Below are 20,087 nucleotides of genomic sequence, written 5' to 3'. Positions count from 1 at the left end.
CAAAGAGTTACAATCAGAAATCCTGGGAAAAGCGAGGAGCTGGGATCCCAGACAAGCGGTATTTTTTAAAAAACACTTTATTTTGTTGGGAGTGTTGGGAAGCAGATCTCCATCAGACACGGTGCAAACAGCATTGAGGGTGTCCTTTCCATCCTTGGATTTCTTTTCCTTTGCTGCAGTGTCAGACCCGCGGTGCAAAACGCGTCTTGGCCAGCCAGAATCCTCGCAGCCCCTTTCCAGTCCGCTGTGTTGTGCAAGGCAGAACCCCGGTGTGCGATGGAGAGCGGCTCGGGCAGATTTGGGGATCTGATAGGGGGTTTGGCTCCACCTTCAGGATGCAGGAGGCAGAGAGACGGCTCGGCGGGGCTGGGTGTCAGGCATCCCCGCGGATTCTGGAGCCTGACATCATTCCTGCCCCCCAAAGGGTCCCTGCTCGGGTTTGTCACAGCATCCCTGCTCTGCTGCCCTGACATTCCTGCATGAGGGATGCAGCTCTGCACCTCCTTGGATTGGGGCAGGATGTCCAAAGGGAGCTGATGCTTGGACAAAAAGCAACAAAAAGCAGCTTTAAGGTGACAAAAGTTGGGGTACGTGGGGTGCCACAGGAGTGCATCAAACACCATTAGCCATTCACACCGTCAGGGCTGAGGTTCCCCTGCAGAATGTGATTTTCTCTTCTAATTCCCAGAGATTAGGAAGGTTCTCTGGGTATCACAGATGGATTGAGAGGAAGAAAGTGGGAAGAGTCTTGATCATATTTCAGTCTAGCAAAACACTTAAGCATATGCCTAAAGTTAAGCTATTTTTTCTCCTCAGATTCAGGCAGAAGATGCAAACGGAACAATCTCTTATATTTCACTTTTTGGCAGACTCTGATGCTGAACCCAGAACGAGGTAGCTGGTTAAACAGCATGATTTAAATGAATTTAAATGATGCTTTTTTTAAAGAAGCCACACAGTGACCACTTATAATAATGAAAATGGCAGGGTAGTTGGGGATGACACTGAGTTTGAAAGTCTGTTCGATGTGTTACTGAAGTAATCAGCAATCACACCATTAGCTCCAGTCCTGTGAGGGAGGGGAAATGCACACTCCTGCACTCCTGCCTCTGGAATTTCCCCAGCTGGGCCCTTGAGCACCCAACTTTATTGTATTTAACATCACTTTCAGGAGGATGCAGGTTTGAAAAGTGCAGAGCAAGCAGCAGTGCAGAGATGGCCTAAACACCTAATGAATCTAAAAATAAAAAAAAACCTCAAAAACACTGAGAGGAGATGGGAGCAGACTGAATAGACAGAGCTGTGCAAGCAAATATAACTGAATATACTCCTGAGGAACAAAGGAAACAATCCTTGATGGGGTGACAACAGATGTTCTCCAAAAAAAAAATCTAAGGGAGCATTTCAAGCACAAAGACCTTCCTGTGGAGCTGAGAAGTTTTACTGGCAGACGTACAGGAATACATCTTTGGAAACAGAGTAAAAGCTAACATTTAAGGTGTTATCAGGTCCTGAAAGCAGCAGTGATATCTTCATGTAATAAGTGGTGTGTGGTGGTGGAGAGGGAAGGGGTGAGGATAGCACAATGCTGTCACAGGAAGTTGCTGTAGCCGAGTTGTGGTTTAAATCCCAGGAGGAATAACCAGTTTGTTGTAAAAAAACTCCATGAAAAGGAGCTCTAGGCACAAGTGAGAGGTGCACAGGCTCATCCAGCTGAAGGAAAGCAACCCAGAGTCATTCATTAGTGCAGCCAGCACACTGAAGTGCCACCACTGGCACGGTGGGAGCAGATGTGGGGTGCCCAAAGGTGGATGTTTCTCCCAACTGCAGCTCCTTCAGGTCGTGGTAAAGCAACATTGCAGAAAATCTCAAACTGATCATTAAAATAAAGGGGGGAAATAGGACAGCTTGTTGAGTCATTTTTGCAACTACTGAATTGCACTGGTAGTTTGGGAAGATCTGTGTTTAATGCCTGGCCTGGATCTGCAGCATCTTCAGTGAACAGTTTTATCTGAATTTTTAAAGGCTGGGCACCTCAAACTCTTGTTTTAAACCCTGGCCTTTACTTTTTATGTTCTTTATTTTTACAGATACAGAATAATACTTCTCTGCCTAGTTGGAATGTTGAAAGGATTCCTGACTATCTGCAAGGCCAGCAGATATCATTTTATCTGGGAACGAGGCAGGAGGAGGACATACTACATTGTCTAATTGTTTTCACTGCTTTGCAACTGTTTTGGGGAAAACAACGCCGAGAGAAGATTATTGCAGTGCAATCAGAACTACAGAAAGACAGGGATGGACAACTTGATTGACAGGAGAAGGCTAAAGCAGGCAGCAACACAAAAAATCATCATTGGACAGACATTTTGATAAATATTACTGCAGCCAATTTATTATTAACACAGTGGGACAGCTTTACATCTTGCATCACACTTTTCACAGCCCTTATGGTAAACATGCCATATCTGACAATTACAAGATGAAAACAAAGACCTCACTAACTGTCTCCTGGCCCTGCAGCTTTATCTGCTTGCTCAGTTAACCCTCTCTCCACTTCAGCTGTGCAGCTAAACGAGCAGATAGAAACATATTATAGAAACATATTATCCATATATTAACATTTATTGTGTGTTCATATAGAGAACACGACCCCAGCAGCAGCCCATGAAATGCACAAAGGTTAACAAGCAATCTGTGGCACTTCTTCCTAAAACATGGGAGAGGATTGGGGCTGGGGTGGGGGCCTGTCAGGACAAGGCAGAGGATGAAGGGGAATCCCTTGTGAAGGGAAGAGATGTCACCCATGGCTGCGTCCTGGCTGCGGGGACAGCCCCAGCGTGAGCAGCCCTGGATCCCAACTCAGGCTCCAGCAGGGAGGGATCCCAGAGCAGGGAGGGATCCCAGAGCAGGGAGGGATCCCAGATCAGAGAGGGATCCCAGAGCAGGGAGGGATCCCAGAGCAGGGGGGGATCCAAGAGCAGAGAGGGATCCCAGAGCAGGGGGGGATCCAAGAGCAGAGAGGGATCCCACAGCAGAGTAGGATCCCAGAGCAGGGGGGGATCCCAGAGCAGGGAAGGATCCCACAGCAGAGTAGGATCCCAGAGCAGGGAGGGATCCCAGAGCAGGGAGGGATCCCACAGCAGGGAGGGATCCCACAGCAGGGAGGGATCCCAGAGCAGAGTAGGATCCCACAGCAGAGTAGGATCCCAGAGCAGGGGGGGATCCCAGAGCAGCTCTGATTTCCTGGCTGACACATCTTCTCTTCCTACACAACCCCTGCAGCTCGGACCAGCAGCTCTTTCTCTCTGCTGGCTGCTTGGCTTCTGGCATTAGCATCTCACGGACCTTGGAACTAAAATCCTATTTTCCTCTGATTCACACACAGCAGCTCCTGGAATTTTTTTACAGATAACGAAGCACAGCCTGGATTTCTGAAATCACCAAGTCGAGCCCTCTGCTACTTGAACACCTGGAGACACATTTTAGAATGCAGTCTTGTGTGATAAGTCGCCCAAGGCTATTTTTTTATTATAACATCCATGACATCTTCTTGTTTTCACAGCTTCATTATCAGCTTCAGGGTTGGAAAAACAAAAAGCAGACAAGTCACAGGATGATCTTAGGCAGGAGATTTTACTTGATTCAAACATCCATTTTCCATCCGCTTCCTGTCTGTTTTTCAAAGTATTTCAGGGAACAAAACTGATGAGCACAAAGAGCATTCAGTGAGAGAGGGAGCAAAGGGAGACAGAACAAATATCAGGCAAGGGAATGGAGCTGACAGAGTGTTCCTGTCTCTTTGAAGCCACAAGGAAAATGCATGGCAGGAAGGATTCCAAAACCACATCTTTCTTGCGTGAAGGGAAGAATTAACGTTAAGCACAAAGTATTCCTTGTGGTTTATTCTCATTACGTGACATGTCAGGTTATGCTGATTTGGGTTAAAAACAGGATTTCTTTACAAAGCTCTCTGTGCACTGGGCTTAATGTGGGTTAAAAAGAGCCTAAACCCCACAAATTGTGCTTTCATAAATCCACTTAGGAATCTCATTCTTGGGAATTCCCTTAAAAATACGGTTAGTGGATATATTAATGACAGGCTGAAAGTTCCACCTGAAAAACAAAAAAAAGCCCAAACTTTTGTAAAAAAAAAAAAAAAAAATACACTGATGTTTCTATGGCATGGATTTCTCCCTCAGTTAGAGCCAGTTTTCATTAGAAGGTGAAGAGAATGCTTAAAATTGGTCAAACAGCATGAAGATTTTGTTGACATGTTTTCTGTCTGCGTGTATATACTTCTCCTGGAAGGAACATCCAGTGAAATCCTGGTTGTCCAAAAGACTTTGGTCAAACAGCTTTGAAAGATACTGAATTTATTGCACTGAAACACAACTGACCCAAAATAAGAGCCTTTTAAGGGCTTTAGTAGTATGAAGAATTCACTCTTTGGACACTCAGTAGCTGTAAAACACACAAACCAATTTATTTTTAGGAGAAAAAAGGTATTTATTTCACTATGGATGGTTGCAAGAGAGGAAAGAAAAAAAATCAAAATAAGCAGTACAATTATTTGTTTTTCTAACCTCAGAGCACCCCAACATCCACCCTTCTTTTTTTTGTGATATGTCATCTTCAGTTTATTTTTTACAAATCCCTGTTTCTACTGTTGATCAGAACTTGACCAAATTTTGCAACTTGACTAAAATTTAAAGAAATAATTGTTTCAATTAACACAACTTCACAGGCTACACCAGCCTAACATTTAGGGCTCTTTGGGTTTTTAATGGGATGGGAAAAAAGGCAGTTTGTGTGGTTGGGGATATTTAAGTTAATTTCCAAACTGCCACATGGACAGACTCCCAGGTGTATCCATGCTAAAACTCTTATAAATTTCAATGGAATAAATATCTGCATATTTATTATGAACAACTCTCTCTGCAGCTCTCTGTAACACTCTAAATGACACAGACACAACCTCAGTGCAAATTTCAACAGCCTGCACGTTTCCCAGATGATGTAACTCAGCCACAAAGCCCTCTGCTCCCAGAAACAGAGCAGCCCCAAAGTTCCACCTCTGAGCTGAACCTGTCCACGTGAGGAACTTGCACATTTTATCATCTTTGTGCATCTAATATTCCGTTCTGACGAGGGGTGATCAGCAAATCCTCAGCAATTCCAGCGGGCCACTGGATCCAGCTGTAAAAACCAGCTGCACCTGTGGTTTGTGCCACTCCCTGCCAGAGTGAGGGATGTTAGGGATAGGTCTGCATTTTCCTGAAGGTTGCATTGGTGATGCTGAGCCGGGTCAGCCTGGCCCCGTAATAATCGATGATGTAGCTGGAGCCGTCGGAAGGGCCAACGATCTGCAACAGAAAAAAAGAACCAAGAGTTTTCAATATGAAGTGAAATATATACTTTGTGCTAATGTCTCAATTACTGCTAATTTTCCCATCATAAAATTAGTCATGCTTAATTAGTCAAACAGAAACTAGATTTATTTTGAAGTTATGCTGCAGTTTAACTGTTTTAGCGAGCGCTGTCTCAGAAGGAACATTTCCCCTGGGCTTCTAATCAACCAAATTACACAGCCAGGCACTGGGACTCGGCTAATCCGACCAGGATTTGAGGCACAAAACCAGCCTAACAAATGAGTGGGCTCCAAACCACTTTTCCTGAACAAAGGAGGGTCGGCAGCAGAGAATTAGGCTGATGACAAGTGTCTTTGAAATACTGAACAGGTAAGGAATGAAGAGGAGGAGGAAAGATCATGGAGTTTTTGTTCTGAAAGTGCTAAATTGATGTGGAGTCACCAGGGAGATCAACAAGGAGAGATGAAAGATACTCTCAACTGGATCTGTTAAGTGGAGAGGCAGGATCGCTGCGAGAGCAGAGAAAGGAGTTTGAGAATGCACACAAAAGACAGATCCAAAGTGCACACTTTTAAAATATTTTCCTACAAACCCACAGAAACAACTCCCATACCCACAATGGATCCTGAGCTCATCATAGCCGATTTGCAATTCATGCTAAACGGCTGCGCTGCTGAATAAAATAATTTGGCAATTTCATGATGTCACAAGATGTCACCCCAGCTGGGGATTTAACCCTCATGAATCCCTCAGTCACTGCTCTCTGCTGATGAGGGACTTGAGTTTGCAGGAGAGGTGGAAAATGGAAGTGGCAATGTCTTCTTTCATCAGCATAAAGCACAGCAAACACAGAACCTGAGGGTTCTGGGAACGGCAGGACATCCCACGCCGAGTCCGACACTCTGCCTCACACAAAGAGGTTCTGACCACCTGAATTTATGGTGCTGCAGCTTCCAAGCTATTCATTGTCAGTATTTATAGATGGCTAATCTAAGTTTTAATTCCAACAGCAAATATATTGATATTTTGTGTCTATATTCTACAACATCAACCTACAAACAGAGCCAAAATAAATGCCTTGATTTTTCAATATCCAGTGGTTCTTAAGGCCAAACTGCTAACAAGGTGTTAGTAATCAAATCAAAGCTTTAAAAAACACAGATCTGTATCTTGTTTTGAAAGCCCTGACTTACCTGCATTGAAATAAGTATGAAATCAATTAGGCTCCCAATTCCACAAAACCCTACAGTGCAGAACTTTAACAAACCTAAAAAAGAAAAGTAAAATTTAATGTAGCTTTAAGCAATCTCTGGGATTTCATCACTGTTGGCAATCATATCCAAACTCTCTCCTCACCCCACAAAATGTGTGTGTTTATATATATATGCATCTATCTAGAAGCAGACCTAAAGTTGAAATTCTTTCATTATTAGGGGGAAAAACCAAACCACATATTTGTATTTCTACATCCTGAACACACTAAAGATTTTAAATATTAACATTTTTTAACATCTAAATATTCTTAAACGAGGAAAGGCAAAAGTTGATAATCAGGTTACTGAAATATTCCTTTCACTGAGGCACAGACAGAAAAATCCCAATTTGAGCTGAAAAATTTACTTCTGAATAGAAAGAGACTTTCTACCATCTCATGAGTTGCAGCACATACTGATTTGATTTTCAGAACATGCAACTTTGGAAAACAATCCTTTGTATAATTTTTATATTTTTGCTGAAATATGAATTTCTTTTGAATATATATTAAAAATATATAAACACTTCTTTTTAACTGGTATTCAAAAATGTTTGGTTTTATACAAATAAATGAAAGATTAATAGAAAATATGTGGGAATAGCAACTGACAGATGAATGTTTTATTGGAAGTTGTCCTGCAAGGCAGACTTCATTTGGAAAATGCTTTCAGAAAAATGAGGCTGGCTTAAATTTATTATTTTTTAATATTGATAGTTTCTTGTACAATGACTGTAATCCAGAGAGAACTATATATATGAGAATATATATGTATATGTAATCCAGAGAGAACTATACATTTATGAGCATTATTTCAGGGGAAGATCTTGGTTAATTCCCTCTCTCCAAAGCTCCAACGTGTCCCACAAAGCACCTCCTCCCCCCAGGGCTGTTTATGGGGCTGCACAGGGGGCAGAGGAGGGAGGAACTGCATCCCTGCAGGAAGAGATCCCACTGCCTGGATTTGGCTCCCATGGAAGAGAAGTCCACGTGCATCCTCCCCTGTGAGGCCTGGCACAGGTGCCCAGGGAAGCTGTGGCTGCCCCTGAACCCCTGCAAGTGTCCAGGCTGGATGGAGCCCTGCACAAGCTGATCCAGGGAAGGTGTCCCTGGCCCTGGAACGTACCAGCTGGGATTTTAGGAGCCCAGCAAATTTCTTACCACTGCTGCAGCTCCACTTTACTTAAGGAATGGATGGAGGAGAACTGTTTCTGAACCTGGCATTTATTTCTGGAGCGCAGGGTAAAGTCAGCTTTTTTTCTTCCTCCTCACTGCCCTCCCTACAAGCAGATCACACTGAGAAAATAAACTGCTCTAAAGCACAGAAGGAAAAAAATAGTGTTGTTCTACAGTAATAACTCCTGGTTTGGTTCACAGTGTGTGGGAGAGGAAGAGGTTGCCTTCCTGATTTCTTTATACTCAATAGCTTGTTTGTATTTGTGTGCTCTTTAAACAAAAGAGAAGGGAAAAAAAATAAACCAAAGAGCATTTACTGTCTTCGCTACACTTGCAAAAAAGATTTCAATGCCATTAACCTTTCTTAACCATTTTCTGCCAAGGCACAGATGACCTGAGAAGTGCCTAATCAGCCACTGTAAAGGAATCCAGTGGGATGATTTTTATTCTTTTCTACTCTTACCTATTTGCTTTTCAAAAGATTGAAAATCTGGCTTTGGAAGAGTTTAATTTTAAATATTAACTCTGGCTACTGGATACAGTATAATCCAGTAGGGTTAAAGCATTAGCCATAAAGATCTTCTACAAAGGAATTAAGGAGTTATAAATCTATATTACCACAATATATTAAAAATAATTACTGCAAATTATTATTCCAAATCCAGTGGTATAAATAAATAATGCACTTTATTGACTGCTTTCAAAAATGTATCTTTTTGTGACACAGATGGACAAAGTAAATGCTAATTATAGAATCCCAGGGATAAAAGACATGGATGTTAATCAAGATTATAGAAAAGGACAGATAATGTCATTTAAAAGAGTTGGCATTTAATGGGCAGAAACTCAAAATTTCTGGCTGAAATGACAGCAACACATACAGCTTTTTCCACATCACTGCTCCATCCTATCTATACTTAAATTCACTCCCTTTGTCCAGCTCAGAAACAAGGCCAGTGAGGGCAGCCCTGTCATAATAAGGTATTTCCATTACTTAAAAGCCAGTGGCACCATCATCCTGGGAATGAGGTCCTAAAAACCAGAGAGGGGTTTTATTAGAAGTCCCAGCTTCTGTAGAATTGTTATTAATACCATGAGTTATCTTGAAGGTGTGCATTTGCCAGAATAAATCCCATCTCCCAAAACACCAGGTTTACTGTAAAATCTGTCCACTCTTTTCCTGGTGAAGTCAAGTCTCATTTAAGGCAGGCAAATGAGGCAAAGCCACTTCTGCTCCAGTGCCTCACAAAAAATGCTGTGATAAAACATCAATACAAAGCAAAACTTTGAGCAGCAATAACCACATTTGCTTATTAGGATTTTATCTGCTGGACACTACATCTCCATTTGTCACCACTCCAACAGAAGAGCAGGCTGAGGATAATGCAGCACTTTGTCTCACTTGACCATGAAGTCAGGATTCTAGTTTTAAATATTAAAACTGTGACTGTCAGCCTTCATTACTCAAAATACGAGTATACACATACAAGTCGGTCATAAGAATAAGATTTACCTCAAAGGAAAAATTAAGGAATAAACTTACCTAATGCAGGATATCCTAGATAAAATCTATCTGCTCCCAACCATCCAAGAAATAAGGACAGAGCCACTGCCACTTTGTAGGAGTATCCATTTCTGCCAAAAGAAACAAGCAATGTAGATAATGACTGCAAAATATATCCACTCATACTTTTGACTGTTAAAGTAGTGACTCATTTTCCTGCTGCTCTGGTTTTAAATAAAAACAACAGACTTGTTATTTATCTTCAATTAATGGCCACAGAATTGATAATGTTAAGCTTTCAAACTGGGAAGGCATCCTCCATAAAGGAACCTCAGCTGCTGCAACTCAACTGTACTCTTGCAGAATACAGATTATTCTGAAACTAAATGATGATTTCTTGTCAAGACATAATTCAGTTGCTGATCCGTCCCCAGCTTCACAGAGCAGCTCCTAACAGTTCAGCCCTACTGAGACAAGCCCAGGAAGGCAGGAGGTGTGTGAATACTGTCTGCAGGCATTAGTCTCACACACAGTCAAATGGAGAGGAACAGGACAGGCAGGTGAGATGTCAGCAGAGACAGTAATTGCCACGAGATCTGAAGGAGAAATGAACCATGGCCACCGGCTGAAGAAGCTGCAGGAAGGATTCAACAAAAAGAGTAAGTCTTGGATTCACTCATTACACTGTAAATGGCACAAAGTCCCAATGAAAAGAACTGTTGACAGCACAAAGATGCACAGGGGGTAGAGAGGCACTCTCAAGTTAAGCTTCCCGTGGTTAGTCATACAAAATAAACAGATAGAACAGACTTTTTCAGACTTATCCTAATTGGAACCATTCTTGCCAACAGCTGGAGCGATGCAGCCACCAAACCACCTGTAAGTGCAGTCCCTGCTGGAACTGCTGCCTCGGCCAACAGCGAGCTCCTGAACAGCAAACCCAAATGTAATTAGAACTGAAAAATATTCAGTAATTCACTGTTTTGATACGTGCACCACTACGTGCCAGCAATTATTTAATAGGCCCAAATTAAACTCTTGGTTGACAGTTGAATAAAACAGTCTCAAAAAGACAGTAGCTGACAAAAGTCCAAGCACTTTTATTAAGCATTTTCAATGCCAAGTAGAGACCTACCTTTTTTGCTTATTATCTAAATTTGCTGACTTTAAAACCTAATGGCAACATTAAGTGATTAAACCATGACTTTTACCTCGGCATTTGTTACTTGGTGTTTATTAGCAACACGGAACACACAGGGCATTCCTGGAACCTAATGTAACGTAAATTATCATCTTTAGAACTGTCTTGTTTCCACTGTAAAGAACACTAATGGGTTTATTTAAAACTTGAGGTAAACTGTTGGAAATTGTTTATCAACTACAAAGTGTCAACAGCCCTCCAAGGACACTAAAGCATAAAAAGAGCTGTTACATAAAAAATGGGAACACATTTTAATTTTGCTCCTGATCACAGCTAGTAATAAACAGAGCCCTTGCCTATGCACTGAGATGCTTCTGAAAGCACAACAGTTTCTGCAACCTCATCAGCATCAAACTGACAGGCAGAAGAAATCCAGTATGAAGGGGAAGCATGAGAGCACTGTAACAAACAAGGCTGCATCCACTCTGGTGTTTCCTTTGCCTTACTCCTTCAGACAAAAACACGCACAAAGAGTAAACCAGTGAGTAGGAAAATGACACATCCTGGGCATCTGAAGGAATTTCTACAATTGGGTAAAAAGATGCAATTTCTTGTCAGCTCTTCTTTTGATTTTCTCTTGCTCCTCAGCCTCATCCAAACTTTATCTTTTCTGCACGCATTTCTTCCAGCTGCCACGTTAAAAACTTTTCCTCCCAGCTCTTCCACAGCAGTTGATAAGATCAGGTGCTGCTGTAGGTTGTTCTTTCAGGGTCTCTTGGCTCTGCTCAAAGACCTGACCACACTGAACCCTGTGAATTTCACAGAGAATCATCCATGGCCTCCTTCCCTGGAATGGCAGCACTTGAACAATGGACATTTCAATTCTGCAGCATCAGGGCCTGCACGTATTAAATAAAATATGTGATAATGCCAATCTGGGGGATTCTAGAATTTGGCCAAAAAATAAGATCTATTTCCAAAACATCAGATTAAAGCCAAACCTAAGCAATCTTGATTCCCAGTACTTCTTTGCTTGAACAACCTTACAAGCTTTGCTTTGAATCATTACTAGAGTACCTGAACTTGAACACATCCACTCACACAAACAGGGAACTTGGTCTCCTGGTCTTGCTCTAACTGAATCCCAGAACTTACCAAAACTAAATTATAGTTTTGGCTAAGGACAACTTGCTGATTTGTCCTTCACAAAAGCTGGGGATGGAGATTGACCTGCTGTCCCCATGCTGGGACAATCCTGCCACGGGAAGATGCCTTCTCAAACTCTTTTTCTGGCTAAATGATGTGCAATTATTTCTACAGTTACAGTGGAAAATCTCCAAAAACCAGTAGAAAAGGCAGGGCTATGGTTGTAATAGTAAGCTGGAGATTCTTGCTTAAAACAATATTTCTAACACTTAGGTAACATTCAAAGTGTCTCATAAAGGTCTGTCAGTGACTGGCCCACTTTTTAAATAAGTGTACAGATGAAGGATGGTGATATTAATCTTGCTGCCATTTTTTACTGCTTTAGGACATTATGAAGGACATCCTTGTGTCTACATTTTATCTACGTTTACAGTTGTATTTTACTAGAATTTTCAGGGTTCTCTTCTCTTTCTGCCACACCAACAGTTGAGGGACTGGAAAAGTCAGAATGAGTTGTTTCGGCAGTGTAACCATTGATTATTCATTATAAATAACAGTCATGATCAAGTAGCAGATATTGTAGGAAGGAAGACATTTCTCTGCCTACAGACCTGGATTTAAATAAATAAAGAAAAGCTACCTTTAAAAAGTGTTACTAGAAAATATACTAAACAAAAAATATATGTATACAAAAACCTCCAAACATAGAAATTGCCATCTAATCTAAAGAGGAAGCAATTTCACTCAACTAGTATAGCTCATCTTCTCCTCAGCCCCCATCACAGATGGGACTGAAACACAATTGTTTCTGGACAAAAATGTGACTGACGTCTACTTTGCTGGCATTTAAATCTGATTAGATGTAATAATATGTTTTCTTCAGTTTGCTGAGCTTTGACTGCTGAGAAGACTAAATACAGAGAAAATATTTATGAAATTAAGAGGCAGAGCTGTACTTCTGAGTTAGGCAAATTACTAAGCAGCAAGTAGCACATCAGAGTTATCTGCCCACTAGAGTGACAGGGAGGTATCCAGTATGAATTCCCAAAGATTCCAGTAGGACAAAAGAGAAAGGTTCCATTGTGAATCCCAGAAAAAGAGGAAACAAATGGCAGTGACAGGTGCTGGCTGATCATTAGCACTGGCCAGTTGGAACATTTATTGGTATCCAGAGCTCTCCATGACTCACAATGTGCATTACAAAAAGGAGGTCCATCATTCATGTACCAGAAACAGGCTCTTAAAAGACACGGTGGATTGGATTAAACACAAAGTTGTTTCAAAATAGAAACAGCTTCTGTTACAGATTTTGGGAGGAACTGTGGAGATCCTGAAGCTCCCCTAAAATTCATGCATCACAGAACTTCAGCTGCAGCTACAGGCACACTGTAAAGTGGCATGAAGCACTGAGCAGCACAGTCCTGTCCAGCCCTCATTTGTCCTCTCTGTTTTATCCTTGAGTCACCCTCATCCCTGCGCTGGCACGAGCACTTGAAGCCACTGTACTGTGACTCAAACTGGGGAATTGATCCAAGGCAGCTCCAACCCAGGGCAGCTCACTCATGTCCTGGGGTCTGTCAGGGAAGGGGATGGAGGGTGTCCCCAACAGCTCCTTCCAGCAACTGTGCTGATTTTAAGCACACGTGAAATGTGGCCGCAGCATTTGGAGCAAAATTTTGCCAAGCTGAAGTACAAGGTAAAGCAAAGGTATAAGGTAAAGCAAAGACACCAACTAACAAAAAAGAAAATGCACAGACAGACAGATTTCCCTATGAACATGCACATTTAGAGCAACCTGGTCTAGTGGAAGGCATCCCTGGCCATGGCAGGGGGACGGAATGAAAAGGGCTTTAAGGTCCCTCCCGACCCAACCCTCGCCATGACCCTGTGCTGCATCCTTGTAGTGTTTATTAGAGGACTAACTACTGGGCAATATGTGCATGGTTCTGTCTTACTTCTATTTTCCTTCTGCCAACACATCGTACAATTTTGGACAAACTTCAGTTTTTCAGAACCAAAGAGTACTCACACATTGCGACACTCAATGGGCTTGTAAAATCCAACTTCTTGTCCCGTAAAGACTTTCTCTATGCCAAGGTGATCTTTGCAAGTAATATTTGGTGCTGGCAGACATTGAACTGAGGAAAAAAATGATTTGATATTAAGCAGTAACTGACACAGAGCAGCTTCGTGACTACACTCAAGAGAAACAAATTAAGTTCTACTGTGCAAGTCTTGATACAAAGCACAGTTCACACACAATTACTTGTTTAAAACATTTTTTTAAGCCAGTCCTACCACTAACTTGTAGTTTTTCTTTGCTACATTTTAAGCAAAATATACAAACGTAATCGCTGCCCCAATTGTGTTTAATTTCCACTCTGGCTTCAATATGAGTCAATGAGAAATCTGAAGCTGACTTACAGAAAACATTTTCATCATGAGAACAGTCAAATATTGGAACCAGTTGCCCAGAGAAGTCATGCCATCACCATCCCTGGAGGTTTTCAAGGTCTGACTGCACAAAGCCCTGAGCAACCTGGTTGGAATTCGGTGCCAAAACTGCTTTGAGCAGGAGGTTGGACTGTGCAAACTTCCTGAAGGGTCTTTCTACCAAAATTATTCCTTTTTTCTTGACTCTTAGGGGAACCAAAGTGGAAATCACAGACGAAAGTCACACCTGCTAAAGCTTGCAATGTATTACCAGAATATCAGTCACTCTCCAATGCTGTAGTCTGTTGTTTTAAAGGAAAAAATATCTGTCCTTTACCCACTTTCTATCAGCTTTCAGTACTTGTGAGTCCTGTTGGTTAATTCCAACAAAACTGCAAGCCAGGTTTAACATTCCTTCCAGATTTTCTAGTAATGCACACAGGCAAGAGATGGATTTTTTTAAATGCCTATCCATATTGCATAGGGCCAAAAATGAAAGAAGATTTGAGTTATGTGTGGACTTAACTGCTATAAAATCTTACATGGATTTTATACCCCATCCCAGGAAGTGTCCAAGGCCAGGTTAAACAGGGCTTGGAGCAGCCTGGCATAGTGGAAGTTGTCCCTGCCCATGGCAGAAGGTGAAATGAGATGATCTTTAAAGTCCCTTCCACCCCAAATCATTCCCTGATGCTACTGATCAATGTGCCTAATCTAAGGTAATTACAAAAATAAACATTATTTCTTGCAAAGTAAATTAAGCAAGGAAGTTTTTTTCCATTATTAGAAGAAACCCAGCACAGTTAAAATATATAGATACAGGAAAGGCCACAGTTTTCTTCTCAGTGTCACTCCAAAGGCTCCAAACCTTCTACTCAATGACACCACTTTGCTGCTTTGAATTAAACCCCTGTTTGTCTGGGTGAAGGATCACAGAAAGTGATCAGAAATTGTAGTGCTTCAAGTATGATTCAGAAATTAACTTTTTATCACTTAGGTAATACTGAAAATAAGCAATTCAAATACTGTGAGGACAACCTAAAAATCGGTGTGTGTGTAGAAATGCTACACAAAGAAACAGTGTTAATTAATTCAGCAACTCGTTCTACTCTGAAGCTTATCTCCTGTTCAAAAGTGCAGTGTATTAAATACAATCACATGGTAATTAGTTTAACAACTGATAATCTTGAGTTATGATCAGTCTCAAACTGTGCAGTATTTTTTCTGGTCTCTGACTGCCCATTTATAGTCAGGGACCCAATGTTAAAATGATGGAAAGAACTGAAAAAACTTTATTTAAAGGATCCATTGTGCAAAGTATTTACATCCAGTGTCTGAAATTATTTGGAAAACCTTCACTATCCCAGAAAAAAAAGTCATTCAGCACCTATAGGAAGCAAAACATGAACACACATGAATTTTGTGGGCTCCCCATCTTGCAGTGTCCCAGGCCAGGTTGGACAGGGCTTGGAGCACCCCGGGACAGTGGAAGGTGTCCCTGCCCACGGCAGGGGTGGCACTGGATGAGGTCTAAGGTCCCTTCCAACCCAAACTATTCTGTAATTCCATGATTTTAAAACAGGGGTGCACATAAAGAGAACTTACTGCGCTATCAAACACAGACCATTTATTTCAATGCCTGGGAACATCAAAGAAGTTAAGCACAGGTAGGAAAATAAGTAATCAAGTTATGAATTTTTCTGTTGTACTCTGAAGTATGTCAGAACTGAACATCAAATAAATGTGCTTTCAGAATAGAGCCTCATGCACCAAAACCTGGTGATGATGGTAGACACTATATTGCCTTAAGAAAAAAACCCTTAAAAATTAGAGGATTTTGAAGGCTGTTCTGTCACATGTCAATTCTTTTAATAATTATATGCAAAATCAGTATGACAGGAATGGTTTGCTTTAATCACAGTGGTGCAGGACAGAGCCTAAAGGGTGTAACATACATTGAAGAGATTTACCAGAAACCTCACTTACAAAAGTACCAATCAGAGACAGAGTATTTATTCCTGTTTAGTAAAACACCCAATCCACACAAGTGTTTTGGGCTTTCAGACTAATGATATTACTAATCCCATCTTTTATAAAGCTCATCAAGTAGATACACAAACGGGTAAATTGAACACTTCCTTGAAAAAAACGTAGTTAATCAATATATAAGTTAGAAATCCTTACCATATGCTGTGTGATTTGTGCAATTCATTGGTTCTTGTGTGCTATTGTCTATTTTAGGCTCATCACACATATACGTTCAGGTAATTGAGGAAAACAGTTTTCATATCAAACACTACAACAGGTTTAACAGTAATTTATTCCACCCTCTTTAAACCCCGAGGATTTAAGATGCACCTTGATGTTGGTGCCTACCCATCCCCCAAAAGAGGAGCAGCACATTACCATGCAGCAAATCTGCTAATCCAATTTAATACACCAATATATCGCATAAGCCCCACGTTTAATTAGTGCTGCAGTCAGCACTACCTAAAGGAACTACAATATTTATCAGTCACAGCCTCTGTATTTGGAGGCAACAAGGTAGCACACGCCTCATCTGGTCCTGTTCCCTTATTTAAATACCACAGCGCCTTGAAATTGAGGCATTTGGTTGAGGAAATTTAAAATACGGGAACACACGAAATTCAACGAACGCGTAAAAATGAGCATCTGAAACGCCAGGAATTTGGTGCGGGAACAAACTGAGAAGGAACTGACTTCCAGAGGTCTCAACTCCCACAGCCAAGTAAAGCAGGAGATGAAGCAAGCTTTTCCAAGATTTGCTTTCCTGACACTTTTGATCATCAAAAACTGTCAGCTGCCATCAACCAGCATGTTCTGGGAAGGGCAAGAGGTGCCTTGGAGAGCCAGGAGCCTCACACCTCCTGCTCCTCGGAGCTGTGCAGGGCACAGAAACACATAATTTCCTGAAAAAATGGCAAAGCCTCCACGTCTCGCTCCTGCAAATAATAAACAAGGTGGAGTGGTGGCAGAGCGGGCCCTCTCATCCCATGGCAATCTCTCTGAAGGACACCCCAAGCACGCGCTGGGGCACGCACAGTACCACCAGAAATCACAAAATTAATTAGGTTGGAAAAGCCCTCTGAGACCATCGAGTCCAGCCTGTGACTGATGCCCTCCTTGTCACCCAGGTCACAGCATTGAGTGCCACAGTCAGTCGTTCTTTGAACACCTCCAGGGATGGGGACTCCGCCACACCCCTGGACAGCCCCTTCCAATGCCTAATCACCCTTTTTGAGAACAAATTCCTCCTGATGTCCAACCTGAACAACCCCCTGGCGCAGCTTAAGGCCGTGTCCTCAATTCCCGCACCCTGAGGAGCCCTGTCCCGCTCCTGCCAGCCGAGACCCCCTCGGGGCTCCCACCCTGAGGCTTTCCCCGACCCCCCCCGCCTGCCCGGCACCTCACGGTCCCCACCGCCCCTTCCCTCCCCACAAGCGCTGCCCCCCCTCACACCGGCCCCACCGCCACAACAGCCGCCCCCGATGCCACCCCGGCCCCGCTCAGGATATTGCCCCAGCCGCAGCTCCTCGCACTTGAGCGGCGGCTCCGAGCCCACTGCTCCCTCCAGGGCTGCGAACCAGAGGAGAAGCACGACCAGCGCCTCAGCCGCGCCGCTCCGGGCGGCCATGACGGAACCGCCGCCGCCGTCAGCTGACCCGGGGAGGAGCGGAGCGGCGCCGCCGCGAGGAGAGCCCGGGCTGGCTGCGGGGAGAAGCAGAAAGGGATCCCGAGGCGTTCGTGGCTTGCTGAGGGTACGGGTCAGGTTTTCCGGGGGGGCTTGAGGGGTTTTTTTGAGTGGTGGTGGGGTGACCTCATTAAATATGGCGGGCGAGGCCGCTCTGAGGGCAGAGCGCGCCCTCACTCAAGATGGCGCTCGCAGGGCCCGGCGCTGGGACGGGCGGGGGCGCGCCCCCAGTAAAGATGGCCGCGCCCGCCGGCGGCACCGGCCCCGCGCTTGCCCGCACTTAGGATGTCGGGTGTGAGGGCCTGCGGCTCCGGCGCGGTGTGGGGATGGAGGGGAGCCGTGAGGAGCCCTGAGGCGGCTCCCGCAGCGAGGCTGGGGCCGCTCCGGGTGCTGGCACCGCGGGCAGGACTCGCCCTGAACCGAGCGGCGGGGCCGGGTGAGGTGAACCCTCCCCGCTCTTCCAAACCCCCACGCTTTAGCATTGCCCCACCTGGCGAAATCGCACCTTTGGGTGTCCCCGCTGATGTCTGGAGTTTGCTGGGAACTTGAGAAATATGTTGGAAAAGGCCATCAGAAGTTAAAGGCGTGACCTGCCAAACCTGGTTAACCCAGGCTGGTGCATCCCCTGTCATGCAGGTGGGCCTGGACTGCTGACACTGTGTCCAGCACACCCACAGCAGTCGGATTAAAGAAATAATTTGAAAATCTTACCCTATTTTCACATAAAACTGCATTGTTAAAAAAGCTCTTTATTTCAATTTTTAAATGAATACCGAATCCCTGGAGCAGGCAAGCTTTTCATCAGCATTTGCTCTTCACAAGGTATTTTGTGGTGATTACAAACCTTTCCCTATTCTCATGAACGCGACAGTTATTCATTGTTTTTCTGCTGTGGTTATTTCAGGTTTCTCTGGTGTTTGAAGGCATCAGTTTTCCACTTATAAACTGCTAAGGGATTCTTGAGTGTTTACAGGAGATGGAGAGGTCCTTTGGATTAAACACACCCAGGAAAGGCAACACCACTGTCCCAAGTTTACATCTGCTCAAGAAGCGTTTCCTGAAAAACAAGTAGGGGCCTAAAAACTGGAAAACTGAACCTAAAAAGCTGGAAAGCAGCTCTGAAATAGTACTGAGGAGAACATCATCACTACCCATCCTTTCTGGAAGTCTTTTGTGTTTTCTGGGCATTATTTTGGTGCATGGTGACTTGTCCGGAGCCTGTCAGTACCAAAGAAGGTACCAGATATTCCAAGAATCCGTGGAAGTGCGGATTTAAAACGTGTGGATGGCTGACAAAGAGCTCAGCCAGCGATGTGAAATATTGCCATCTAACAGCTTTTGGGGAGATTTCGCATAAACTGAATTGGCAGCCTGGAGTTCAGCAGGCAAAGCATGCAAATGAAAATTGATACTCCTCTCAGCGACTGGAAGCGAAAGGGCAGGGCTGGAGCACGCTCCGGGATGAACTCAGCCCTGGGAGATGGAGACGGAGGTGCACTGATGGGAAAAGTGCCCAGCTCTTCTGTCTGCGGCGCGTCCCTGGCGTGGATAAATACACCGCTCGCTGTTCATCACTGTCAGGGAAATTGTCACTTCTCACGAGCGCCACATTAATTAAAAGTGAGGGTTCGGGCCGGGCAGCTGAGCGCTCGGGATCCTTGGGAAGGGGGATGGAGTGGTGTGTTCTTAGCGTGTCGTGGCTCTGCTGCCTCTCAGTGAAACCAAACGGGTGCCAGAACCAGAGGAAATCAATTTGAGCTCATGAGAAATTGATTTCCAAACCTCTTGTTACCCCGTTCAGCCAACGGGGCTGTGCAAGGTCAGCAGACGGGCTCATGAAACTGTGTAGCAGAATAAAAATTGTATTTATTGACTTTATTTTGACTATTTTATGTGTGTATGTATATAATTTTAGTAAGTCAGCAGACTAATGTACAGGTTTCAGAAAGCACACACAGTTCACACAGTTAATTTCAACTAAAATGGTGCCTGCTCGCTATTTTGTGACTAGCAGGAGGAAAATTTTATTTCTGTTACCATCCTGGACAACCTTCTGTGTCTTGGAAGCCACAATGATGTTGTGTGTTTTGGGGTGCCGTGGGAGAATCCTTGCAATCCCTTTACTCCATCCAAGTTTTCCTATGGTTTATTGCCATTCCCTTCTGTGAAGTGGTGGGGGCTGCGCTGCTGAGGCTGAACACAGCATATTATTATTAAAATATTATTATACCCATATTATTGTACACTTCACCAGAGGATCTACACCTGTGTCCAAAGGGAGCAGAGCCCGTACACCAAGCCGGATCTACATGCCCCTCCGTAGGGAGTTCAAAACACAGAATCACAGAGTG

General features: G+C 43.5%; 1 protein-coding gene across 1 annotated transcript; it reads right to left on the bottom strand.

Annotated features, from left to right (window-relative positions):
* Positions 1 to 4,490: 4,490 nt before the first annotated feature.
* On the bottom strand, positions 4,491 to 17,823 carry TM2D1 (TM2 domain containing 1). Its single transcript, XM_084211236.1, has 6 exons — positions 17,561 to 17,823; positions 16,209 to 16,282; positions 13,621 to 13,729; positions 9,344 to 9,435; positions 6,566 to 6,639; positions 4,491 to 5,366 (listed from the first exon to the last, which is right to left on the bottom strand). The coding sequence occupies exons 1-6, from the start codon at positions 17,677 to 17,679 to the stop codon at positions 5,256 to 5,258; spliced, it is 579 nt and encodes a 192-aa protein (XP_084067362.1). The 5' UTR covers positions 17,680 to 17,823; the 3' UTR covers positions 4,491 to 5,255.
* Between the last annotated feature and the right edge of the window lie 2,264 nt (positions 17,824 to 20,087).

This window comes from Fringilla coelebs (assembly GCF_963513975.1).
Source record: "Fringilla coelebs genome assembly, chromosome: 9".
Lineage (NCBI taxonomy): Eukaryota > Metazoa > Chordata > Aves > Passeriformes > Fringillidae > Fringilla > Fringilla coelebs.
Note: the sequence above shows the minus strand (reverse complement) of the source record. Positions and strands in the feature narration are given on the sequence as shown.